This window comes from Dufourea novaeangliae, unplaced genomic scaffold (genome assembly GCF_001272555.1).
Source record: "Dufourea novaeangliae isolate 0120121106 unplaced genomic scaffold, ASM127255v1 scaffold335, whole genome shotgun sequence".
NCBI lineage: Eukaryota > Metazoa > Arthropoda > Insecta > Hymenoptera > Halictidae > Dufourea > Dufourea novaeangliae.
This window is the reverse complement of record NW_015374211.1, coordinates 185,534-205,390: the sequence shown is the minus strand read 5'-3', so window position 1 is coordinate 205,390 and position 19,857 is coordinate 185,534. Positions and strand designations below refer to the sequence as shown.

General features: G+C 39.0%; 3 protein-coding genes across 4 annotated transcripts; 1 reads left to right on the top strand and 2 right to left on the bottom strand.

Annotated features, from left to right (window-relative positions):
• LOC107192340 (NCK-interacting protein with SH3 domain) lies at window positions 1-2,811 on the bottom strand. Of its 2 annotated transcripts, none has more exons than XM_015581562.1 (9): window positions 2,648-2,811; window positions 2,368-2,552; window positions 1,457-2,305; window positions 1,174-1,376; window positions 999-1,102; window positions 681-899; window positions 449-621; window positions 158-255; window positions 1-96 (listed from the first exon to the last, which is right to left on the bottom strand). In XM_015581562.1, the coding sequence occupies exons 1-9, from the start codon at window positions 2,670-2,672 to the stop codon at window positions 6-8; spliced, it is 1,947 nt and encodes a 648-aa protein (XP_015437048.1). In that variant the 5' UTR covers window positions 2,673-2,811; the 3' UTR covers window positions 1-5. The 2 variants fall into 2 exon arrangements, with proteins under 2 accessions (XP_015437048.1, XP_015437047.1); XM_015581561.1 differs by having other exon boundaries at window positions 2,639-2,682.
• Window positions 2,812-3,572: 761 nt separating this feature from the next.
• On the top strand, window positions 3,573-12,670 carry LOC107192326 (C2 domain-containing protein 5). The gene is made up of 16 exons (XM_015581544.1): window positions 3,573-3,715; window positions 3,857-4,108; window positions 4,243-4,639; window positions 4,880-5,020; window positions 5,095-5,311; window positions 5,396-5,515; window positions 8,892-9,046; window positions 9,523-9,675; window positions 9,761-9,929; window positions 10,010-10,802; window positions 10,878-11,195; window positions 11,275-11,473; window positions 11,542-11,714; window positions 11,778-11,903; window positions 11,983-12,129; window positions 12,301-12,670. Exons 3-16 carry the CDS (start codon window positions 4,270-4,272, stop codon window positions 12,385-12,387), a joined length of 3,168 nt encoding a protein of 1,055 aa, XP_015437030.1. The 5' UTR covers window positions 3,573-3,715; window positions 3,857-4,108; window positions 4,243-4,269; the 3' UTR covers window positions 12,388-12,670.
• A 1,358-nt stretch (window positions 12,671-14,028) lies between these two features.
• On the bottom strand, window positions 14,029-14,452 carry LOC107192337 (myosuppressin). Its single transcript, XM_015581557.1, has 2 exons — window positions 14,242-14,452; window positions 14,029-14,158 (listed from the first exon to the last, which is right to left on the bottom strand). Exons 1-2 carry the CDS (start codon window positions 14,450-14,452, stop codon window positions 14,070-14,072), a joined length of 300 nt encoding a protein of 99 aa, XP_015437043.1. The 3' UTR covers window positions 14,029-14,069.
• Between the last annotated feature and the right edge of the window lie 5,405 nt (window positions 14,453-19,857).

Genomic DNA, 19,857 nt, shown 5'->3' with positions numbered 1-19,857 from the left:
AAATGTCACATCTTAAATAAATGCGGAAATTCGTTGCTGATTTCACGTACCGACTGTTGGTCTTCTTGGCTTTCTCCTGTCTCCTCACAGAATATTCTATAAAATGAATAGTTTCTATTACGATTGGAATATAATATAATTTAATGTACAGACAGACCTTGTAAAACATTTCAGTAGGTCTTCTGAACGATATCTGTGTTCGTTGTAGCTGGAGGTGCGAAGCACTCGTCTACACAACTCTAAATACTGTCTACGCTGTAAAAATAATTACGTCTTATTTTTTTCTTCTTGTATGATTGAAAAAAATATGAAATATCAAAGTTCTCAATGTCTCCGTCCTTAATCGTAAATGGCGTAATAATACTATAGATCTTTTTTATGAAGTTAAGAGACCTTAGATTCATTCTATATCACATCCAATGTAATATTTTTTACTATAATTTAGTACCTTATCTCCGGGAAACATATCATATAGCTGTCGTAATATAATATCAATTAGAACCTTTACATCATTGGTATAGAACAGACCTGCAGTAATATCATTACTGAACAGATCGATAAATAATTTGAGTACAGAATGCGGTGGAGGTGGTTCATGATCGAAAATTCGCACAGGATCCTCTACAATCAGTTACATTTCATTAGAATCTAAAATAAACTTGTATATTATTTTAGCTCACCTTCTCTATTGAACAGAAGCAAAATTTTCTCAGTAAAACTCTTTGCTATTGTTCTTTCCTTCAATGCGTTCAATACTATATTTTCTGAATTTATGAATTGTAAATTGTAGGACAATAACAAATTCACAAATAAGTCCGAAATTTGGTCTTCCAAGTCCATATCCGGTGGATTCTCGATTAAATCCAATGCAAAGGCTATGAAATCTGGGCCCAATTGCTCTGCGATGAAATTTGTAATCAGGGATACTGTGTTACGAAAAAGTGTACTGCTATCGGTAGATAATTTTGCTTACACGGCGCATTACCTACTTTACTCACCCAAATGTGTAACTGGCATAGGTTCGCCCATTGAAAAAATCATAGTAAGTAATAACGAAGAATAATTTAATTTTGTCACATTTCTAGGATTACTCCTCATATCTCTATTTAAAGATACATTTTAGCTTGTTAATCGAATATTATATAAAATTGTTTAGAGTATAATTAATACTACCTTGCTAATTCCATGGGTAATACACTGTTTAACATTATGGTCAAGATCACAGAATCGAGACTACACATTACTCCAAACGACTGTAACAGTAATTGCCTAATAGTCCACCTTGGTTCCATCTGATAATATTCTATTAATACATTAACTCCATTATACTGATCTTGTTGCAAAATATATCTAGACACGTTTGCATCGGCGTTCGTCTGGAAAATTCGTAAATTATGTACATGCTCAATCTACTTAAAGATAAACTAGTTCATTTTTCTAATGTATTTTCATGTACCAGTATTGAAGTAAGCTCCTTGATGTAATCAACAATAACACATTCATCTTCGTACAACATCCAACTTCTCTGCTGTGAATCTTCCTTACAAGAAGTAAGCTCTGTAAAAATTACTTTCAATCTATTGGCATCATATGTCTCCTCTATGCTCATTTGTGACACAGTAAATGGTGTTTCTAACTGATGTAAGACTGCATCAAAGTAATGGCCTACATTCTTGGGCAACAACTTTTGCAAACCAGTGACCACTACAGTAACTGCTACCTTCGACATCTCGTAACTTAACTGAGTATTTCTACGAACTTGGTCAAGTAATTGATAAGCCGTATGTGAATTAATTTCACACGTTGAAGCTTTATTTTTCATAGGTGAACTAATTGGAGTTTGTCTGTTGCTGCCATGGGAGGGACTCTTTCGAATTTCAGCCTGAATTTTTTGAGTATCAGAGGAACATTGTCTTGGCAGAGATTGTCTCCTCTGATCACTTATAGAAGTACGTTGACACTGTGGTATAACAGGTGGTTCCTCTTTATCATCATTAGCATTAGTATGCAATGTTGTTTGAGCTGTCATGTAGGATGTGTTGCTAGGAGCTGTATTAACATCTCCCTCTTTCACATTACAAAGAGGTGAACATATGTCTTTGCTAGGTGTAGTATTCACAAAATCAGGAGGCATTGGTGCTTGCTTCTTAGTCTTTTTATTAGATTCTGCTTGTCTTTTCTTCTCTATCAATTTCAACAGAAGGTCTTGCTTTTCTACATACAAGGGTCCAGTCTGCTGTTTAGTCTCTGCCTTCACATTTTTAATGCAATCCTCCAAAAAATCAAGCAATGTTTGAGAGGGTACCTAAGATATCATGTAACTTTCTGATTAAGCTAATACTTGTTGTAATTCGATTGACAGCATACCTTTATGGTAGTCACATAATTGGAAGGAATGTATCCAATAAGCCCATCTCTGTTGACTACTTGCCACCAATTTCTTTGCTTAGTATTAGTCTGATACAGAATGAAATAATCACCTTCTTGGAAGCTCAGGGTTTTGGCGAATGTGGCCTTGAAATCGTAGAGGGCCTTAAGCATTTCATAACTCTCTAAGTATGTGAAATGACGACGTTAAAATTTAGGATCTTTATACAGGACATTTGCGAAATTTGACAGGTGCGAATTGATTGACTACCTAACTCACCTAACCTCATGGAATTGTCACCCATGATCGCAAATTGAAACGGAAAGTGTTTTTCGTTCTCGAGGAGACAACGCCCAGATGAAAAGTAAACGGGCGGAGAACTGTCTACCACCGTTCACTAATTTCACTTTCATTCGTGCTCGACATAATTTTTCTTAGGTGTCCTTTTTTGTCGACTGACTATACATACACATGTAAGTATATATGTATATAGATTCAAGAGGCCACAAGAGGCCCTCTATAATACAAGATTGGCGTGTATAGACAAAATGCTACAGAATTGCAGTTGTAATATTATACTGCATGAGATTCCCAACGCATGAGCAGATAAGAGTTTCATCTATAGTAAACCTTATGTATAGAACAGAACTCCATTTATGCGGTTGCATCGGAATCGAAACAGTTTGAGTAATTACGTGCTTTATAGGACTATAAGAATTTGGTTCCGATAAAATATAAACTTAATAGCATCGAGAATGTAATTATTAGTATTCGAATGTACATAAATACTTCAGCAACTATATAGAATTATAAATTTAAAATCGAACTACATATTAGAAGATCTAAAAATATAATCAATATATATGATCAATTTTTTTTAAAACTAGTGATCAGTATGAGATAAATATAAACATAAACTCTTCTTGGTTGCGTGGCGCACACTGGCGCATGCCGCAATGCTACAGAATTCCATATTTTTCGCGGTATACCATTGAATATTACTGCGTAAGAGAGTTATCGTTGTGGCTGATATAATTTTCTAGTTGTATAGTGAGATGAACAACTATGTAACGTATTTTTTTCATGTTACAATCGATAGAAATTACTCAGTCGGTAATGGATTTATAAATTTTGAAATCAAAGAAGTACACTTCCCGTTCCCTGTAACCCCTGTAACCTAAAATAGAAGTATGCAATATAGAAGATGTATCTAAATCGCCGCAATGTTTCGCGTTCAAACCAATAAAACATAGGAATTCCTTAAAGAGCAATAATCTGGGCGCACTCCAATTCCAATTATAATGCATATAATATTTGGATTTCGTGCGTTATTGGTGAAACGATAGGGTAAGCTGAACGATACTGACGGCAATAAAGTAATCGATAAAATTAGCAATCAGCATTGCTGTTAAGGAATTTACATATCATTTTATTGTGTTCTGTTGTGCAAAAGATTCCTTTCAAGTATAGTTTCTACATATATTATAGATGTACAAAACCAAATCGTTATTTTACGCGGCGTTCGTCTTTGAGGAACCACGCGATGCATCTCTTCGACGATGTGACTGTAAACAAATGTCAGCTTAGTACTATACAACAATTTAGCTGCATCTCGTTATTTCGTATATACTAGACAAACTAAAACTTTTACGCATTACTAGAATCATTAACAACCTACGGGTTTGTTAAATGAATTCCAACGATAATTTGTGTCAAGAGTAATCGAGCGTTTTGACGAAAGTGAGTAGTTTCGTACGACTTAAATATTTCATCCGACTCTTTTACCCACACTCTAATGTTAAGGAATTTATTTCTGAACACAACCCTTAGTATTATAATCGTTAGAATAAACGTGATACATTTATTCTAAATAGAGTTTTGTTGGGATAATAGCGGCCAAAATGCCTGGCAAAATAAAAGTGAAAGTACTAGCAGGACGTAATCTGCCAGTAATGGACCGATCAGGTGACACAACAGATGCATATGTAGAGTTAAAATTTGGCAATATTACATATAAAACGGATGTATGCAGAAAGTCATTGAATCCTCAGTGGAACTCTGAATGGTACAGATTTGAGGTTGATGACTCTGAGCTACAGGATGAACCCTTACAGATTAGACTAATGGACCATGACACATATTCTGCAAATGATGCTATAGGCAAAGTTTATATAAATTTGAATCCGTTATTGTTGCCTGGTGTTCCACCTACTGTTAAGAATATTTGGACATTAGAGGCAGCCATGAACACTAACACTGGTTCACAGACTGGTATGTGTTTAACTTTATGTGCCTTATTGTGTTTCGCTAAACCACACATAGTTTGTATCCCAGATTCTGTTTCGCAAAACAAACTTAGCACTTAAGTAATTGAATAAATTTTGGGCAAGGATTGAAGCTATAATTACTAAAAAATCACTTGGGGCTGAATTGTATGGTTTGTGTGGCTTAATAATCTTTATTATAACTGGAATAATTTTAATAATGCATTTGCTTATTCATTTATTTTAGGGTCAGTTATGACTGGGTGGATTCCAGTATATGATACAATGCATGGTATTCGTGGTGAAGTTAATATCATAGTCAAAGTGGAATTGTTTTCTGATTTTAACAAATTCAGACAATCCTCCTGTGGTGTACAGTTTTTTTATTGTAAGTACATGAAATGTTTATTTAATGATGAAACTGATATTTTAGAATAACTGTATTGAGTACCATTATTTCAGCACCAAATATACCTCATGGATATCATACTCAAAGCATTCATGGTTTTGTAGAAGAATTAGTTGTTAGCGATGATCCTGAATACAAGTGGATCGATAAAATAAGAACACCCCGAGCCTCTAACGAAGCACGTCAAACATTATTTTTTAAACTGAGTGGAGAAGTTCAGAGGAAGATTGGTCTGAAAGCTTTAGATCTTGGTGGAAATGCTGTAATTGGGTATGATTATATTATTGAGTGAGCATTATGAATCAAAGAATTCACACATAATATAGTAACATATACATATGTCTTTGGGTACAGATATTTACAGAATTTCGATCTGGAAGGTGAATCTGGTATTGTGGCTCGGGGTATAGGTACTGCAGTTACTCTTGTGAAATTGCAGGATACATTAAACTTGCCATCTGACAATATTGAAGAGTGAGTATTCGTAATATTTTAATTTAACACATGCTTAATCTATTCTGTAAGAATAAGTTGTGGATCGATTATGCCCTAAAACTGTAATACATATTGAATTGCTTCTGACTTAGGAATGTTAATAATGTCAACAGTACCTTACAGTGTTCTGTGTTGTGAGTGGTATGCTGATTCCTTAATTAAGTATTGAAGTTTATTTGTAGAAGTATACAATCTCTTCTATTGCTTACTATTAACGAAATGCATGGAAAAATAAGAGTTTTATATGTGAAACCACATTTCTTTTTCGTCTTGTGAGAAACGCTTCCGCCACTTTTTATAGTAAAAATATTAAATCGGCTTTTTAAAGAAGAAGTACTAACATCAAAAGGGAGTATAAGTTTTATTAAATGTAGAAATGAACGTTTAATTTTTATAAATATACTTTTCGCTTGAACTATATATTGGGTGTCCTAAAAAATTATCTTGTTCACGTAGGTATTGTTTATTGTTACCGTCAGTAAAAAAAATGTAATTTTTGCAAACCTTTAGCAGATTGTACAAATTATCATTTCCAGAAATGTGTATAGAATTCTATAGTAGCTTTTCATAAATACCTAATGAGCCTATCATTCTTCTAGGACACCTGGTATATAGAAGGTAGATCGAGGTCTGATGCGCGTGCATAGAAACCAGGGCGAAATGTGTAGAAAATGGAGCACTGCGATGTACTGGAAGTAACTATAGGTACGCTACACGCGCATCCAACTTTGATCGTTAATAACTTGAAATGTCAATGACCAGTTAAATAAAAAAACTGAGAATTACATTGTATTGCGGAAGATTGTGTACTTCCAGATATATTCCGTTTCGAGAAATGTGGGGAAAACGATACAAAATTATAGAATTCAATTCAATCACTTCGGTTAAACTTTATTTTTCGACGAATGTTTTATGTCTTATGTCTTTGGTTATCGGAATTCGAATACATGAACTAATAGGTACTTTTCTTTTTACCCACCTGCATGTGTTCATATAGGGTATTCTTTTCACAACACAAAGCACAAAAGGAACATACGGGACTCGATGAGAGTATGCCGCTATATCCTGTTACTCCTACACGCATCCCTGATCCTTTTATCTCAAACATGCGTATAAAGGACAATTTTCCACGTCGCACAAGAATATTCAGAATTCCTAGACGGACGATAAAAACATTTGAACACTCATGCGACGAATCAGAAGATGGGAGAGCTAATGAAAAACCGCAAGCAACAAACGGTTTGAAGAAATCTGCAGTTTCTTACTCAAGTTTAACCGAATCGGTAATCCAAGATGCTTCTATAAGAATGATGTTAGCTCAGGAGGATGAAAGGGGGGAGGGCAACAAAAGTATTTTGGATGTTCGTATGAAGAACTTGAAAAAGTTGTTCGGTTCAAGCGATTCAGAGGGTAAAGTGATTCCACGTTTGACTAGCTCAGCCAGATTGATCAAATCTATACACAGCGTGCCTCTGGAAGATGTTAACGAGGGTCGTGAATCGCCGACAACGCTGCCTAGTAACATACAGGATGATATCGATCATTCAGAGCCTCGAAATACGACTGGTAATCCTGAAGAGCGACAAAGAGAAATGAAAGACGTTTACAAAGAGGAAATTAATATTCTAAAATTACAGTCGCAGATGAAGAACCAATATGATTCCTCGTTTGAAGAGAACACCCCCAGCTCTAATGGTTTATCAGATCAGTCTTCAATCGACAGTGCCAGCTACGACGTTTTACGTGATTCAAAGTTTTCAATCGATGACGAACTAGGAACAGGATGTAAATTTGCTAAAACACTAATGAGGTTTGACACTTTTCCTCCATTAAAAAGAAGGCCATCGCGTTTGCGATTACAAAGGGCAGATAGTGAAACGTGTCCTCTTCACGAAGAAGATACATCTCCTGTGGTGAAATTTGTGTCTACAAATCAAATACCGTTTAATTTGGCATCACGAATTGTTCCTATTGAAAATTCATATCCTTCGGAGGCAAAGATAGAAGGAAATGATAGAACTATCGGAGCGGTGACTGAAAATGACGTTTTTGAGAATGTTGTGTCGACAACAAAGATTAATGAAAGTGTTGGGGGTGATGTGCAAAGCCAACAGAGCAGTGATTCGCAAGATTTTAACCATCCTCTTGCGACCAGCACACCGGTCGAAAACTTACCCCCATTCTTTTTAGAAATTGAACAACGCGAATCTGCATCGATTAATGAAAAAAGGGAACCTGTAATTAACATTCATCAGAGTACCTCAGCCGATATGGATAACATAAACGATGATCTGTCTTACGTGGATGAATCCGAGGTATCCGCGTCTGCGTATTCTTTATTGCAAAGTGCGACCAACACGGAAAGAAAAGATAAATTATCCCTTAAGCAAATATATAAGGCGGATAGACTGCCTTCTTCGGCGGAAGAAGTTGGTAATGATTTCCGTAGAGATTCTTTTAAGAATAGGGAACGTTTTGATAAGTTAGAAGAGCATAATCTACTGAAATTTGCTACGTCTACGCAGTCGCTTCCATCGCTACAGCAGTTTCAGTCTCTGACAACTACAGAGTCTCACGTGGCAGAAGATACGGATAACAGAGCCACTGCGGAGTCTATGTCGAAAACTTCGTCCAGCATTGAAAGTTTAATACAGTCCTCGTGTAACGATGTACACGACACAGACCACAAGAACAGGCAACGTAGGATGTTGGACTTGATTCGAATAATCGACACAAAAATGATGGAACATCCCGAAGATTACAACGGCAATAACAATGGCCGGTTCAGAAAAAAGAAAAGAGATAGACTGTGCAGAAACGTTCATCCCCGGAATTTGCGGAAATGTTTGCACAACAGATGCCTGAAGAGACGTCTTCAAGTGTACAATCCTTCGGATCTTATACTACCTATGAATGAATCCATACCACCACCACCGTTCACGCCTGATTCCTCTTCCTACAATTCTTCTCTCGAGAGCATAATCATTAGCGACACTTTAATTAAATCACGCTCACGCAGAACGACCGAGTCGTTCAGCTCGAAGCGAAGTTTCACCATTAAAAGATCTGTAGTCGATTCAAAGTCAAATCATGAGAGCGCTGCCAAGGAATTAACCGTAGACACCCATAGCAGCGATTCGCTTAGGAATAACAATAGCGTCATAGAAATGACAGAATTAAAACCAAACGATACTAACCCTTCAACGTCACCCACATCCAACGATCATGCGACACATAAGAGCCACACCATTTGTAATATAAGCGAGATATCGAACAATGATGAATTTACTAATAGTACTAACACTGCTAATATTACTGACAACTCGTGTGTGTCCCATCCTTTTCCCGATCACAGGCAACAAGACGAGGCGTCTCTAAGTCCAACTTGTCCACTTCCGGCTGTTTCTTCTATGGTCTCAAAAGTATGTCAAGTACCAACGACCAAGGCACAGCCTGCAGTGTCATTGCATCGGAGGTCCAGTGACTCTGACTTGAGCATCACTCCGAAAGGTAAGCTTCATAATCACAAAACAGTCACAGTAATCGTGATTTAATTAGATTCTCTGTACAATCTGCAATTTATTGCAAATAGATTATATAGAAGCATATTAATAAGTTGTATTTTTTGTCGCGTAGTGCTCCAAAATGCACTTTATTCATCGATACACATTGCCCTTCAGGTAGTTCATTGAGGGCCATGATTCAAATTACAGGGTGCCTCATAAAGTGAGTTATATCCGGCAAAGAAGAAATTCCCGAACCAAAAATATCATAATTCATGATGTTTCCACATGGTTATAGGTAATCATTTTTTTTACATTATTTACTTCTTTGCCTGTATCTTGCTTAGGGTAAATGGTATCTAACATAGTAAGAAGTAGCGATATCACTTTATGAGACATTCCTTTTGTAAAAGAAAACCATTTATTGTATATAATTAAACATTCATTTGACAATTGAAGAACCAATTACGACGTATGTTATAGGTAATTCCATTGGAGCAAATGATAGATCCATGACCGGATTCCTGAAGACGTCGACGGCTGTGATAAGAACCATGAATCAGGATGCATTTGAGATGTTAGAGTATCCATTCATCACTATGCAACATTATCCACCAGGATTTATTTTACATATCGGTAAGACATTCAATTTAAAATACATCAGTACTCGTGTATATCCTTATTGAAAAACTTACGAATAGTGTGTGTATATTTGAGACAGGTGGTCTTGTAAGCTCAAGGTCAGTCAAGTTACTAGAGAGAATAAGTAACTTGGAAGAGCCGGAAAGTCGTGACGCCTGGTGGAAAGAAGTTAGGATGGAGGTTCGATCACATGCAAGGGCATTAGCATGTAATGTGGTAATTGGTTACAGAGAAGAAACAAGTATTTGGTGAGCCATTCTACAATCGACATTCATTTCTATTCCTTGTTTCGTTAAACGTCAACATTTGTTGTTGTTCCTTGTTACAGTGACGATGTTTGTGTGCTGAACGCATACGGTACGGCGGCCGTCATTAATCTCTACAACTCGAGTCAGGACACGGATAGCGTTTTTATCGGTAAAGGACAATCAGGATCAGTAATAAATCCCGCTGAAGTAGAACGAGAGAAGACACAACAGAAACCAGTACCTGTAAAAGCAGAAAAATGTGAAACTGATTCGTCAGTGACGACCTCGATACATCAAGGTGGTAAAGTGAGGCACACATCCGAGAGTAAAGATCACGAGGTTCAGTGCCAAAGTAAATGCAGCCTCTGTCACTTACCCTACAACGAGGCGAGCGTGCCTTTTCGCGTGAACGTGTCGAAATGTGTAATATGCAAACGTGCCAGGGTACCGGACGTGATGTTCACCACCATCGAAATTCCGGAAAACGTGTCGACGACCGGAAGAGGATGTATTATACAAGCCACCGTGTGCAAGACCAAAAAGGATCTCAGAGGAGAATTGAATGCGAAGGAAATATCAGATTGCTTGCCATTTTTAGAATATGAGTTACATAGTCTGCTGTTAAATAAATTAAAGGTTAAGGGAATGAACGCCATATTTGGTTTGAAGCTACAAGTCTCTGTTGGAGAACGCTTGATCATCGGTATGGCTGTCGGCACTGCTGTCTTTATAACCGCGTTACCCACTCATTCTGTACCACAAATTGTTTCTGGAAATTCGTGGCACAAAGAAGAACAGTTAGCAGATATTCAAAAGACTTTAATGGAGACCGTCAAGAAGAATAGAGAGTTCTATCGACTTAAACCCGTCGGGGTGGGTGTTTTATCTGTTAATACCTATTATTTCCGAACGTTCCGGGAGTGTTAGTCAATGACTTGTTCATTACAGGATGTTGAAAATGGACGGATTACAACATCCGACACTGACGAATCCGATGAAGATCTCCCTGACTTAGATTTTAGTGTTGGTACTAGAGATACTTGTGTACTGGAAGTGGATGACATAGAGGATATGGATAGAATATCATTGTTGATGGACGACAGACCACCTGATGATTTTCATGTAGTAAACACTCAAACGATTCCCGGTCTTGACGATCTGGAGATCGTTAGGAATTTACAGATGTTCACGCAGATCTCTAGAACCAAAATTCCTTCGGGACAATTTGCATCTATGCCTTCAAAATGCTTCACTAGGTTACTTCAGGTATTTTTCTAACCTAAAAATGGTCTTTTTGTTTTTTACTAAAAACGATGCTAATATAGTGATCTGTTTATTCTTCCAGTCTGTATACTTTAAGTTGAGGAAAATGATTCCCTGTGCCCTTTGCGATATGCAGTTTAAGTTAGCACTTCCTGAACCAGATGAGATACAGTTCACAGTAATTGGAATGGCACTTGGCTTAGGTGACCCAGTAAAAATGAACAAATGCAAGAAGAAGCTGATGACTCATTCTATGAGCAAGGATCAGGTGAAGAAATCAGGTAAATAATTCTATAATGTTTATCCGTGTTATGATTGAAATATTTACTAGATTACTCTATATTTTCAGACGACACTGATATGATATTTAATCTGGACGTGGATCATGCTGAGATTTCGTCGGACAATGCATCTAGTGGTGTTACAGTGAACTCCTCTAAGTTAACTAATACTCTAAGTTTGAGATCCAGGACTCGTTCGCCATTGCGGTCGAAGATTCACACAATTCATAAACACAAACATGTAAATATCTGTACTGAAACGAGCATATACAGGGTATTTTAAATGTTAACTTATATTTCGCAGGTGCCTTTAAAAGGAAGATACGGTGTAGACATAACGCCACTGTCTTATTTACCGGGTGGTCGGATAGATAGATATTTAGGGAACTTGAACTTCTTCTTTATTCGCGAAAGCACGTCAATCAGAGAGGTTCGTTCGATGTTCAGCATCCGGTATTTAATAAAGGTATAAGCTAATATAAATTAACGGAAGCATTTAATTATTACAGAACGGTGGTTTGAGCGGTTTCACGCACAGTTTCATAACGGAGGTGCTAGCAATTGTTCGTGCACACATAACCGCCTTGGGTGGTAACGCAATGGTGGCATTTTTCATGACCAAATGTGTGCTTCTTCACAGCCCCCACAAAAATCAGGTAAGACTAGCAATCATTAAACAACATAATGGGTATACCGTTTATATATAATTAAAATGTGTACCATTAATGGATATAAAGTATCGGAAAGTCTTAGGTTCGTTCAGTGAGGTTAGATATTGAGGTTAGGAAGAAATAATTTCTGTGTTATTTTTGTTCCATCAAATTTAGGGTCAGTGTCTAATAAATGTCGGCGGAGACGTGGTGTCCGTGTCGTACTTCGCGAACGAGAAGCACTGCGGAATTCCAAACTGCTGACCTCAACCTCCCCATTCAGCGCCGCCATAGCTGCACTGCGAGGCCCAACGCCGAAAGTTTGATTTCTCAACGAACGTTGTTAGTCGCCTCGGACGAACCGTGATTCATTATCCTGTGATAGGATAGGGCTTGTAAATATTCGAACTCCTAGTAATAAGTACTTGATTACTTGAATCGCGAGAATTCGTTTGACGGTAGATAACGCTCACAGGTGTTACTTTAACGAAGCGGCTTAGAGTAAATATCGTTCAATCACACGACGCACACGCGCGATCCAGCGATTTTAAGGACACATTTAAAGCTTTGATGATCAATTAGGTGCCTTCAGGATTGTACATATAGTTTGCGAGGGATCTAGTTGCCAACCAACGAATTAGTTATCGTTACAGGCAGACTGTATATGATTCGGGCATCCGAGAGAAGCCCTTTATTTTTATTGTAACATTCAAATTGGATCTAATTATTCTCTTATAGCGATATATTGGACCTCCGGAATTAATAGGTTCGCGGTTTGAGTTTAAAAATTGTATAATATGATTTGTTTTCGTTATGAAATCCTATGGTTGTCGTTGATAGAGGATTTCCACGAGAAAATTAAATTACTGAGGGATATGTATCTCAGTCGTTTGCAATATTGTTGTTTTGAATGATTGACGTCGGTAGGAAAATTGTGTTTGTTTCCGTTGAAGTGCGACGAGAATATGTCCAGTGGCTTGAAAAATATTGAAATTCTGTAGATACGTAGAACGATGAAAAAAAACCTGTACACAAGCAATTTCCATTTTGATGGAACGAAAAAGAAAAAAGATTCTTTATGTTTCTCAAAGTTGAGTCGTACAAGTCGTGCTGAAATAGAATGTTGGATAGGTTTATGGAAATATATCTTGTACATTGGATTGTTATGCATGCGTCTTGAACCTTTTACACTCAGTTGTTGTTTGTCGTTATTAACTTAGTACGGTTACTCCGTGGGATGAGCATGGTCAAAACGATTTTACGTTTTATTTTTACACAGTCGTTAATCACTCCTTTTGTGTTGACAATGCGATCAAATAAAATTGTCGAAACAAACGATTCCTGTTTTTCTGCAATTCTTCGTCCGATGGAGCATGGTTATTACGGTCGTCATGATGGATTTCAATTAACCGCTTAAGAAGCAACACTGTTTTCTTTTCTATCCGCGTAAAAATGTTGGAAGGTGAAAACAATCTTGTAGATTTTCATAAGACTTGTATTAGTATTATAGGAGAAATCAAGTCCGTTGAAAACTTAGTTACACCGAACAATGAGATTCAATTAAAACAGTGTGTATATAGAGGTAGCTGGCGTTTAATGTTCAATTACTCTCTTCTTTAATAATTTCAACTAAAAATGGGAGTAACCCGTCTGTCACGGTTCGCTTCGTTTACTGCTTTGGCTAAAGAATTTATTTTTGCAAGAAGAAACGATTATCCTATTCGGCGTTTTGTTCAACCAAACGTGGAACAGCACGCTCGATACATAAAAACGCGGTGAGACACTATAAATGGGAACATTTATATGAAATTTTGTTCGATTAGCTCGAAAACAAAAAAATCCGTAAATTATATCATTTCATAGCTCAACGATGAGACGATCGATCGATGGGAGGTAAAGTGTGTATGTTCAATATCTTCTTAAAGCGTAACACGATTGTGGCCCGGCTAACGACGCCTTCCAAAGCGTAGGAATACGTGATCGACGTCCTGTCTTTTCACGCCGCTGTCCAGTAACGGAATGCTTTCATGAAAACCTGTGAATGTCACAGACACACATAATGTACCATCGTGACCTATTCTATTTAGATAGGTTCGTAATACATGTCAGACCGTCTACCTGTTATGTGACTCTCTTTATCGTCGATGTAACTCTCCATCTCCGAACCAAGCTCGTATATCCTGGAAAGGGCGGCGCAAACTTTCCGGATCCTTGGTGGAAGATCATCGAGAAATCCTGGATTGCACTGGCTCGGCAGAGCTGCCAGGACATTGCTCAAAAGGATCGCCATGGTTGTCACCGATACGAGGATCACCATCGTTGAGCCCATCGCTTTTGATCCTTGAACACCGATTTTCAGCCGATTGCAATACGAAAACAATACTGAAGGAACTTAGTGGAATTCTTAAGTAGTTATAACCGAATATTTTTCCGTCGATAAAAACCATTTTCCTCAGAGTTCTTCCTGTTCAGGAGAATGAACTTTGTCTGGTGAGACTAGCTCGCGAAGCGTAAAGTAATACAGAACTGATAAACAATTCAGAAGTTAATTAACCAGAGGTGGTCGCGTTGTTTTAACGGGATTACACTTCGGACGGCGTGGAGCGTATACAGTGGATTAAAAACAAAATGGACGAACTTCTCGCGACAAGAAGATTAAGTTTGTTACGTATGAACACGGTTGGCTGGAGTCTAGAGGGAAACCAATTTTCCAGTAATATATGTTTCTCATTAAATCGTCTGGTACTATCATAAAACCGTGAATAATAAAGCAAAAACCTAGGGTGGTTTTTCGTCTTGGTATAGACGAGGGACTAGAATTGAGGGGTCTCGTAAAAAAATACGACCCTCGATAATTGTTTTTCTTTCCAAGGGAATGAAAAAAAAATACTCTGGCATCTTCAAGAGAATCTTAAGAATTGATCGATTTTCTTTTCAGAATAATTCATGACACAGGCATGTTTCTTGATGGAGTATAAGTTTTGACTGTTTACTAGAATCTGTCGTTGTCACGAAAAACCGAAACGTACGAGACAAGGGTAGTTTTTGTCACGAACCAAATAAGAATTTATTGGGAGTATTATGCTTTCGCTGATGTTCAGGGACTGTTAAATAAATATACAACCACGAAAAAACAATTGAAGATGTTCCACGGCTTGTATGCATCGAACTCGAATAATCCTCAAACATTTGTGTCAGAGGACAGAATGAAGGACAGGGGTGTCGGGTTTGATAGTAGTTCTGAAGAAACTGCGAAGGAACGGAAAGTTCGGAATGCGTGGGGGGATCGTGCGCGAATAAAGCGTCCGCTGTTTGTCGTGGCCATGGGGAAATCGGACGTGGAGGACTAGTGATGGTATTGTGTTACACAAGACGGTCACGGAATATCGAGTAAATAAGACTCGTTGATCCGAATGTGATCTTACAAGTGAGCTCAAAGTCGGGGGAAATCGTGTTATTGAGTTTACGTGCCCGGCGTCCCTAATAGTTCCTTCGCTCTGCCCCCAACGGGTGCAACGGGCATCGGCGGTAGTTAAATCCTTCCTGGTGTAGATAAAAAACAGCAAACATAAGTAATCGAAGTTGTGATAAACAATAAATAGATCCATTTTTTTCGGTACTGTTCGGTATTCCTCAGATTTACTTGTTCTTCGGCTAACGTTCGAATTCTCTAAAGAACCATATTGCGGTTTGCGTTAGTGATCGTTACCGTAAGGAACCTCTTTAATTCTCTTCGCATTATATTGAAGTGCCGGAGAAGATTTGATACATACATGGATCGCACGTTCCTCGAGAGCCAGCCATTTTAAGCTTATTACCGAAACTGCGCGAGTAAGTGTCGAATAACCACAAATTCGATAACCTTAGTTAATAGTGCGTTAACGCTGAAATAAAACACCGTCATACGGAGAATAAAAGAAAGATAACTGGAACAAAATTATTTCGGATCTAAGTGATATGCCGCAATAAAGGATCAGAATGACGCAGCCGCGTAAATAATTCGACAATCGTGTTGCGACAATTAATAGCCGGAATTGGGAATTATTATGGGACTGTTACGTTCACGTATAATTGCGTCTCCTGCGGCGACGCAAAGATATTGTCCTTTTCCGTGTTTTCGGCGGTTAATTGAAACGCCACTGTGTTAATCGAGATATAGTCGCTCTCCGATCATGCGAACCATTAATCATAACGTTCGATGGATTATAAATCAGCCCCAGAATTGTCCTTTTCCTTGTCCGAGGATTATGACTCTTCGGCGTCGGGGATTCTTTCGACGTCACGTGACTGGTAATGAAAAAAGGCGGAACATAATCATGAAAACGCCCAAAGACCGATTAAAAGAAATTAAGTTCGTTTAATCTTTACGAAGTCCCGTCGAGATCGAAAAATATGTTAGAAGATGTAGCGATTATGTGTAACAATAAGCGATCCACTATTTTCTTTTTATAAACTAGTAACATAATTTCAAATACCGTCCCGTCGTGGTTGCGAGCCGTAAATTACACGGCAAAGACAATACCACGTGTTTTATCTTGCCCCGTGGTTTTTATAAATTTCAATCTACCCCGTGTTCCGTGTTCCGCCCCATAAAATACCCGCCCGTCCACCTGTAATTCCGTTCACCTAAATAAAACAGCGGGAAATTGCGCGCCGTATGTAATCGCGTTACGCGGAAACATCCTCCTCTTCTTCCAATGCTCGAGAATTCCAGCGTCGTTCCACGACTCCGATTCCCGAACCGACACCTAACGACGACCAGAACACACGAGAGTCGTTGTTGCTCTTATTAGCGGAAACATCCAACGGAAACGAATATTCTTGCGTGCTCCGATCGTACCACGGCGTGTGCATTAATCATTCGAAATATCGGAGGAGACAGAGAAGATATCCAAAGCGGCGAAATTCGAGGTAGAAGAAAGTCACTCGCGAACCGTGAAACCACAGCAGATAGTGGTTTGTTCTTGGAGTTGAACCAAGAATGCCGTGCAACAGGACGCCAACGTCTGACCTAATTCGATCTGTACCACTGGGCCGCAGTGGAAAAGCCAAATGATCAAACGTTCACGAGCAACGATCGTTCCGAAGTAAAATTCGATTGAATCGTACCTAGTGATCGATGTTCAATGATTTTTTTATGGACAGAAGTGGATGGAACACGTTTGGTATATTTCCCCAATATTTATGAAACTGAAGTTTCTGTACCGTTTTAACGGGGGGGGGAATAAAACCGATTAAAACCTACGTTGACGTTGGACTCTCCTTTTCTCCCACGCTCGATCTCCGAGAAAGTTTCGAATATCCACGAATCGGAAGAACAAAGAGGAACGGGGTTCGTTTGTCTACTGGCGACGATTAAGTCCGTAAGAACGAAATTCCTCCGGATTACGCGGGGAAAAGTCCGATGGCGAATCTCGACGCGAGACACCTGATGCTCGGTAGAGATGCTACACACCTAGCCCTCCCTATCCCACTCTACCCCCGCGGACACAGATCGATCAAGAGGGCAGCGAAGACATCGCTCGTGGAATTGTCGGGGAGGAAATGGATGCCAGTTCTTAATCGAGTTTAGTTCTGAAATATCGCCACGGTTCGATTCGCGGTGGTGCTCGTCTAAGTATTGTCGTACGCTTTCGTACGACAATGGGAGCGGAGGATCTCGTGGGGGCTGTTGGTTCGGTGAGCGACCAGTTTCCTGAATCCTTGAATATTTTGGTACGTTAACAGCTGCATAAATGGGAGAAAACAGAATTAAAATTCCTGTGTACTCAACATCCCTTCAGGCCACGTTACTGTTAATCTTGAACAGCTCGAAGTCGTCAGAAAGAAGAGTCTATCCGGTAATCTTTCCCCGTATTTTCGTTAAGTTCAAATCAATTCAATTCCAGCAATTACATAACAGGAGCTATTCAATCCGTCGCGAAGGGATCACGGACGAGAATATCTTCGATCCGAAAGTGTATGTACGTCACGAAGAGTCTCCGACATGCATCGGGGAGAGATTCACGGAATCGGGATCGAACGAATTCCATGCATCGGAACAATGCCGTCGCAGACAGTCGGGCGCGGAGTTGAATGGAATACGAAGAAGACGGCTGCGTCGATGTAATGTATGTAATGTACATACATGAGCGCGTTTGGAACGTCGAATAGGATTTATTCCAAGTGAACAGACCACTCACGCACGCATGATATTCAATGGTAATCCCCGCGGAACAGATTCGATATCGCGTGAAACGAAAAACTGGGGGCGCAAAATGCTTCACGGGAACACGGAAAGAGATCTGCATAATTGAGTCCAGGAAACTCTGTAAGTCAGTTTGTCCGCATTAGAAGCTGATTCGAGTCAGGTGTTCTGGAAAATTAGTTTCATCCGCTGTGACAATGTTATCTCTACGTTATCCAGTTAACTCGAAGTCTTCAAATATAAATTAAGAACACTTTTCAACGGTGCTCATTAAGAGACCAGTTTCGTACATATAACCTTTGCAATGAATTTGCTGTCCGTTAGTTGGAAACCGTAACCTGAATTACTACAACGGTCATTTGTAAGAAAATATTCGATGTGGTTGAAATAAATGCAGCGACTGAAAGAAATTCTTAGGAATTTAGTCACCGTATTATACAAACTGGCATGAGCATAGCCAGGTAATTAGTCAGGGGGGAGGGGGCCAGTGGCTTTGACTACGCCCATGCATACTCGTCTGTTTAACTTGTGGCTAAAAATTACCGTGTTTATAAGTTACCTGCACAAAGGTGTACGATAATGTTTACTTGGAAATCTAAGAAGTCCATAAGACAGACTATGCCGTCAGATTAAAAGAACGAATTAGACATCGACAATTCAGACGAATCTCTTCCCCCTCTGAACGCCCTCGACGAATAAACTCGTAACACCGGCGTGGGCCACCATCCGGTCCAATTAATCTCAAATATTTTCAGGAACCGACGTAAGTAATGGCTCAAGCAGATGACGAAACACACCGGGGTGGAGCCCCCCCTTCTCTGTACGCCTACGTCACTAAATACACAACATCCCTTTCATCCACCGTAATTATATTCGAGACTATAAAAAGACGGTTGTATCCAGCAATATCCAGCCGGGCAAGTGTTCCACAGCGACCGAGGAATATTAACTTCGGTCATCGAACAAGAGTCGAGTTCTCCTCCTTGCCCCCCCCCTGCTCGGTTAGGACAAGGTGCGCGAGTTTAAAAAGTTTTAATTAAATACGTGTCCCGATCCCTGTTGCACTTTCGAACCAATATTATTAGTGAGATTTAAATGGTCACAAGCTACATGTTACCGGTACTGATCAATTCAGTATAAAATAAACTTTTCAATGCATCGTGTTCTAAACGATTGTTTACCTAAACAATGCTTAAAATCAACGGTCTAATTTTATCAGTGCTCCAAGACTTTTGGAAACAAAGATTTTACAAGTAAATTTGCAAGACTCGTAAAATTCCAGTCATTCTTGTAATCCAGTTAATAATAATATTACTCGTGTAAATTGTAAAATCTGTTTGCTCGACAGAAGTCGACCAGTCACAACTTCTAATCTGTAAATTCACCGAGACAGCATCAATTGGTGAACTATTCTGCAACAGGCACCCCCTGTGTCGCGTCCGTGGGCGACGTGTGTCCCGAGGTGCCCGGTTATTCCGATTCAGGAACCTCGAAGACACGTCCTGTCGACGGGACGTGCATCGGAATTCGCAATAAAATAAAGAACG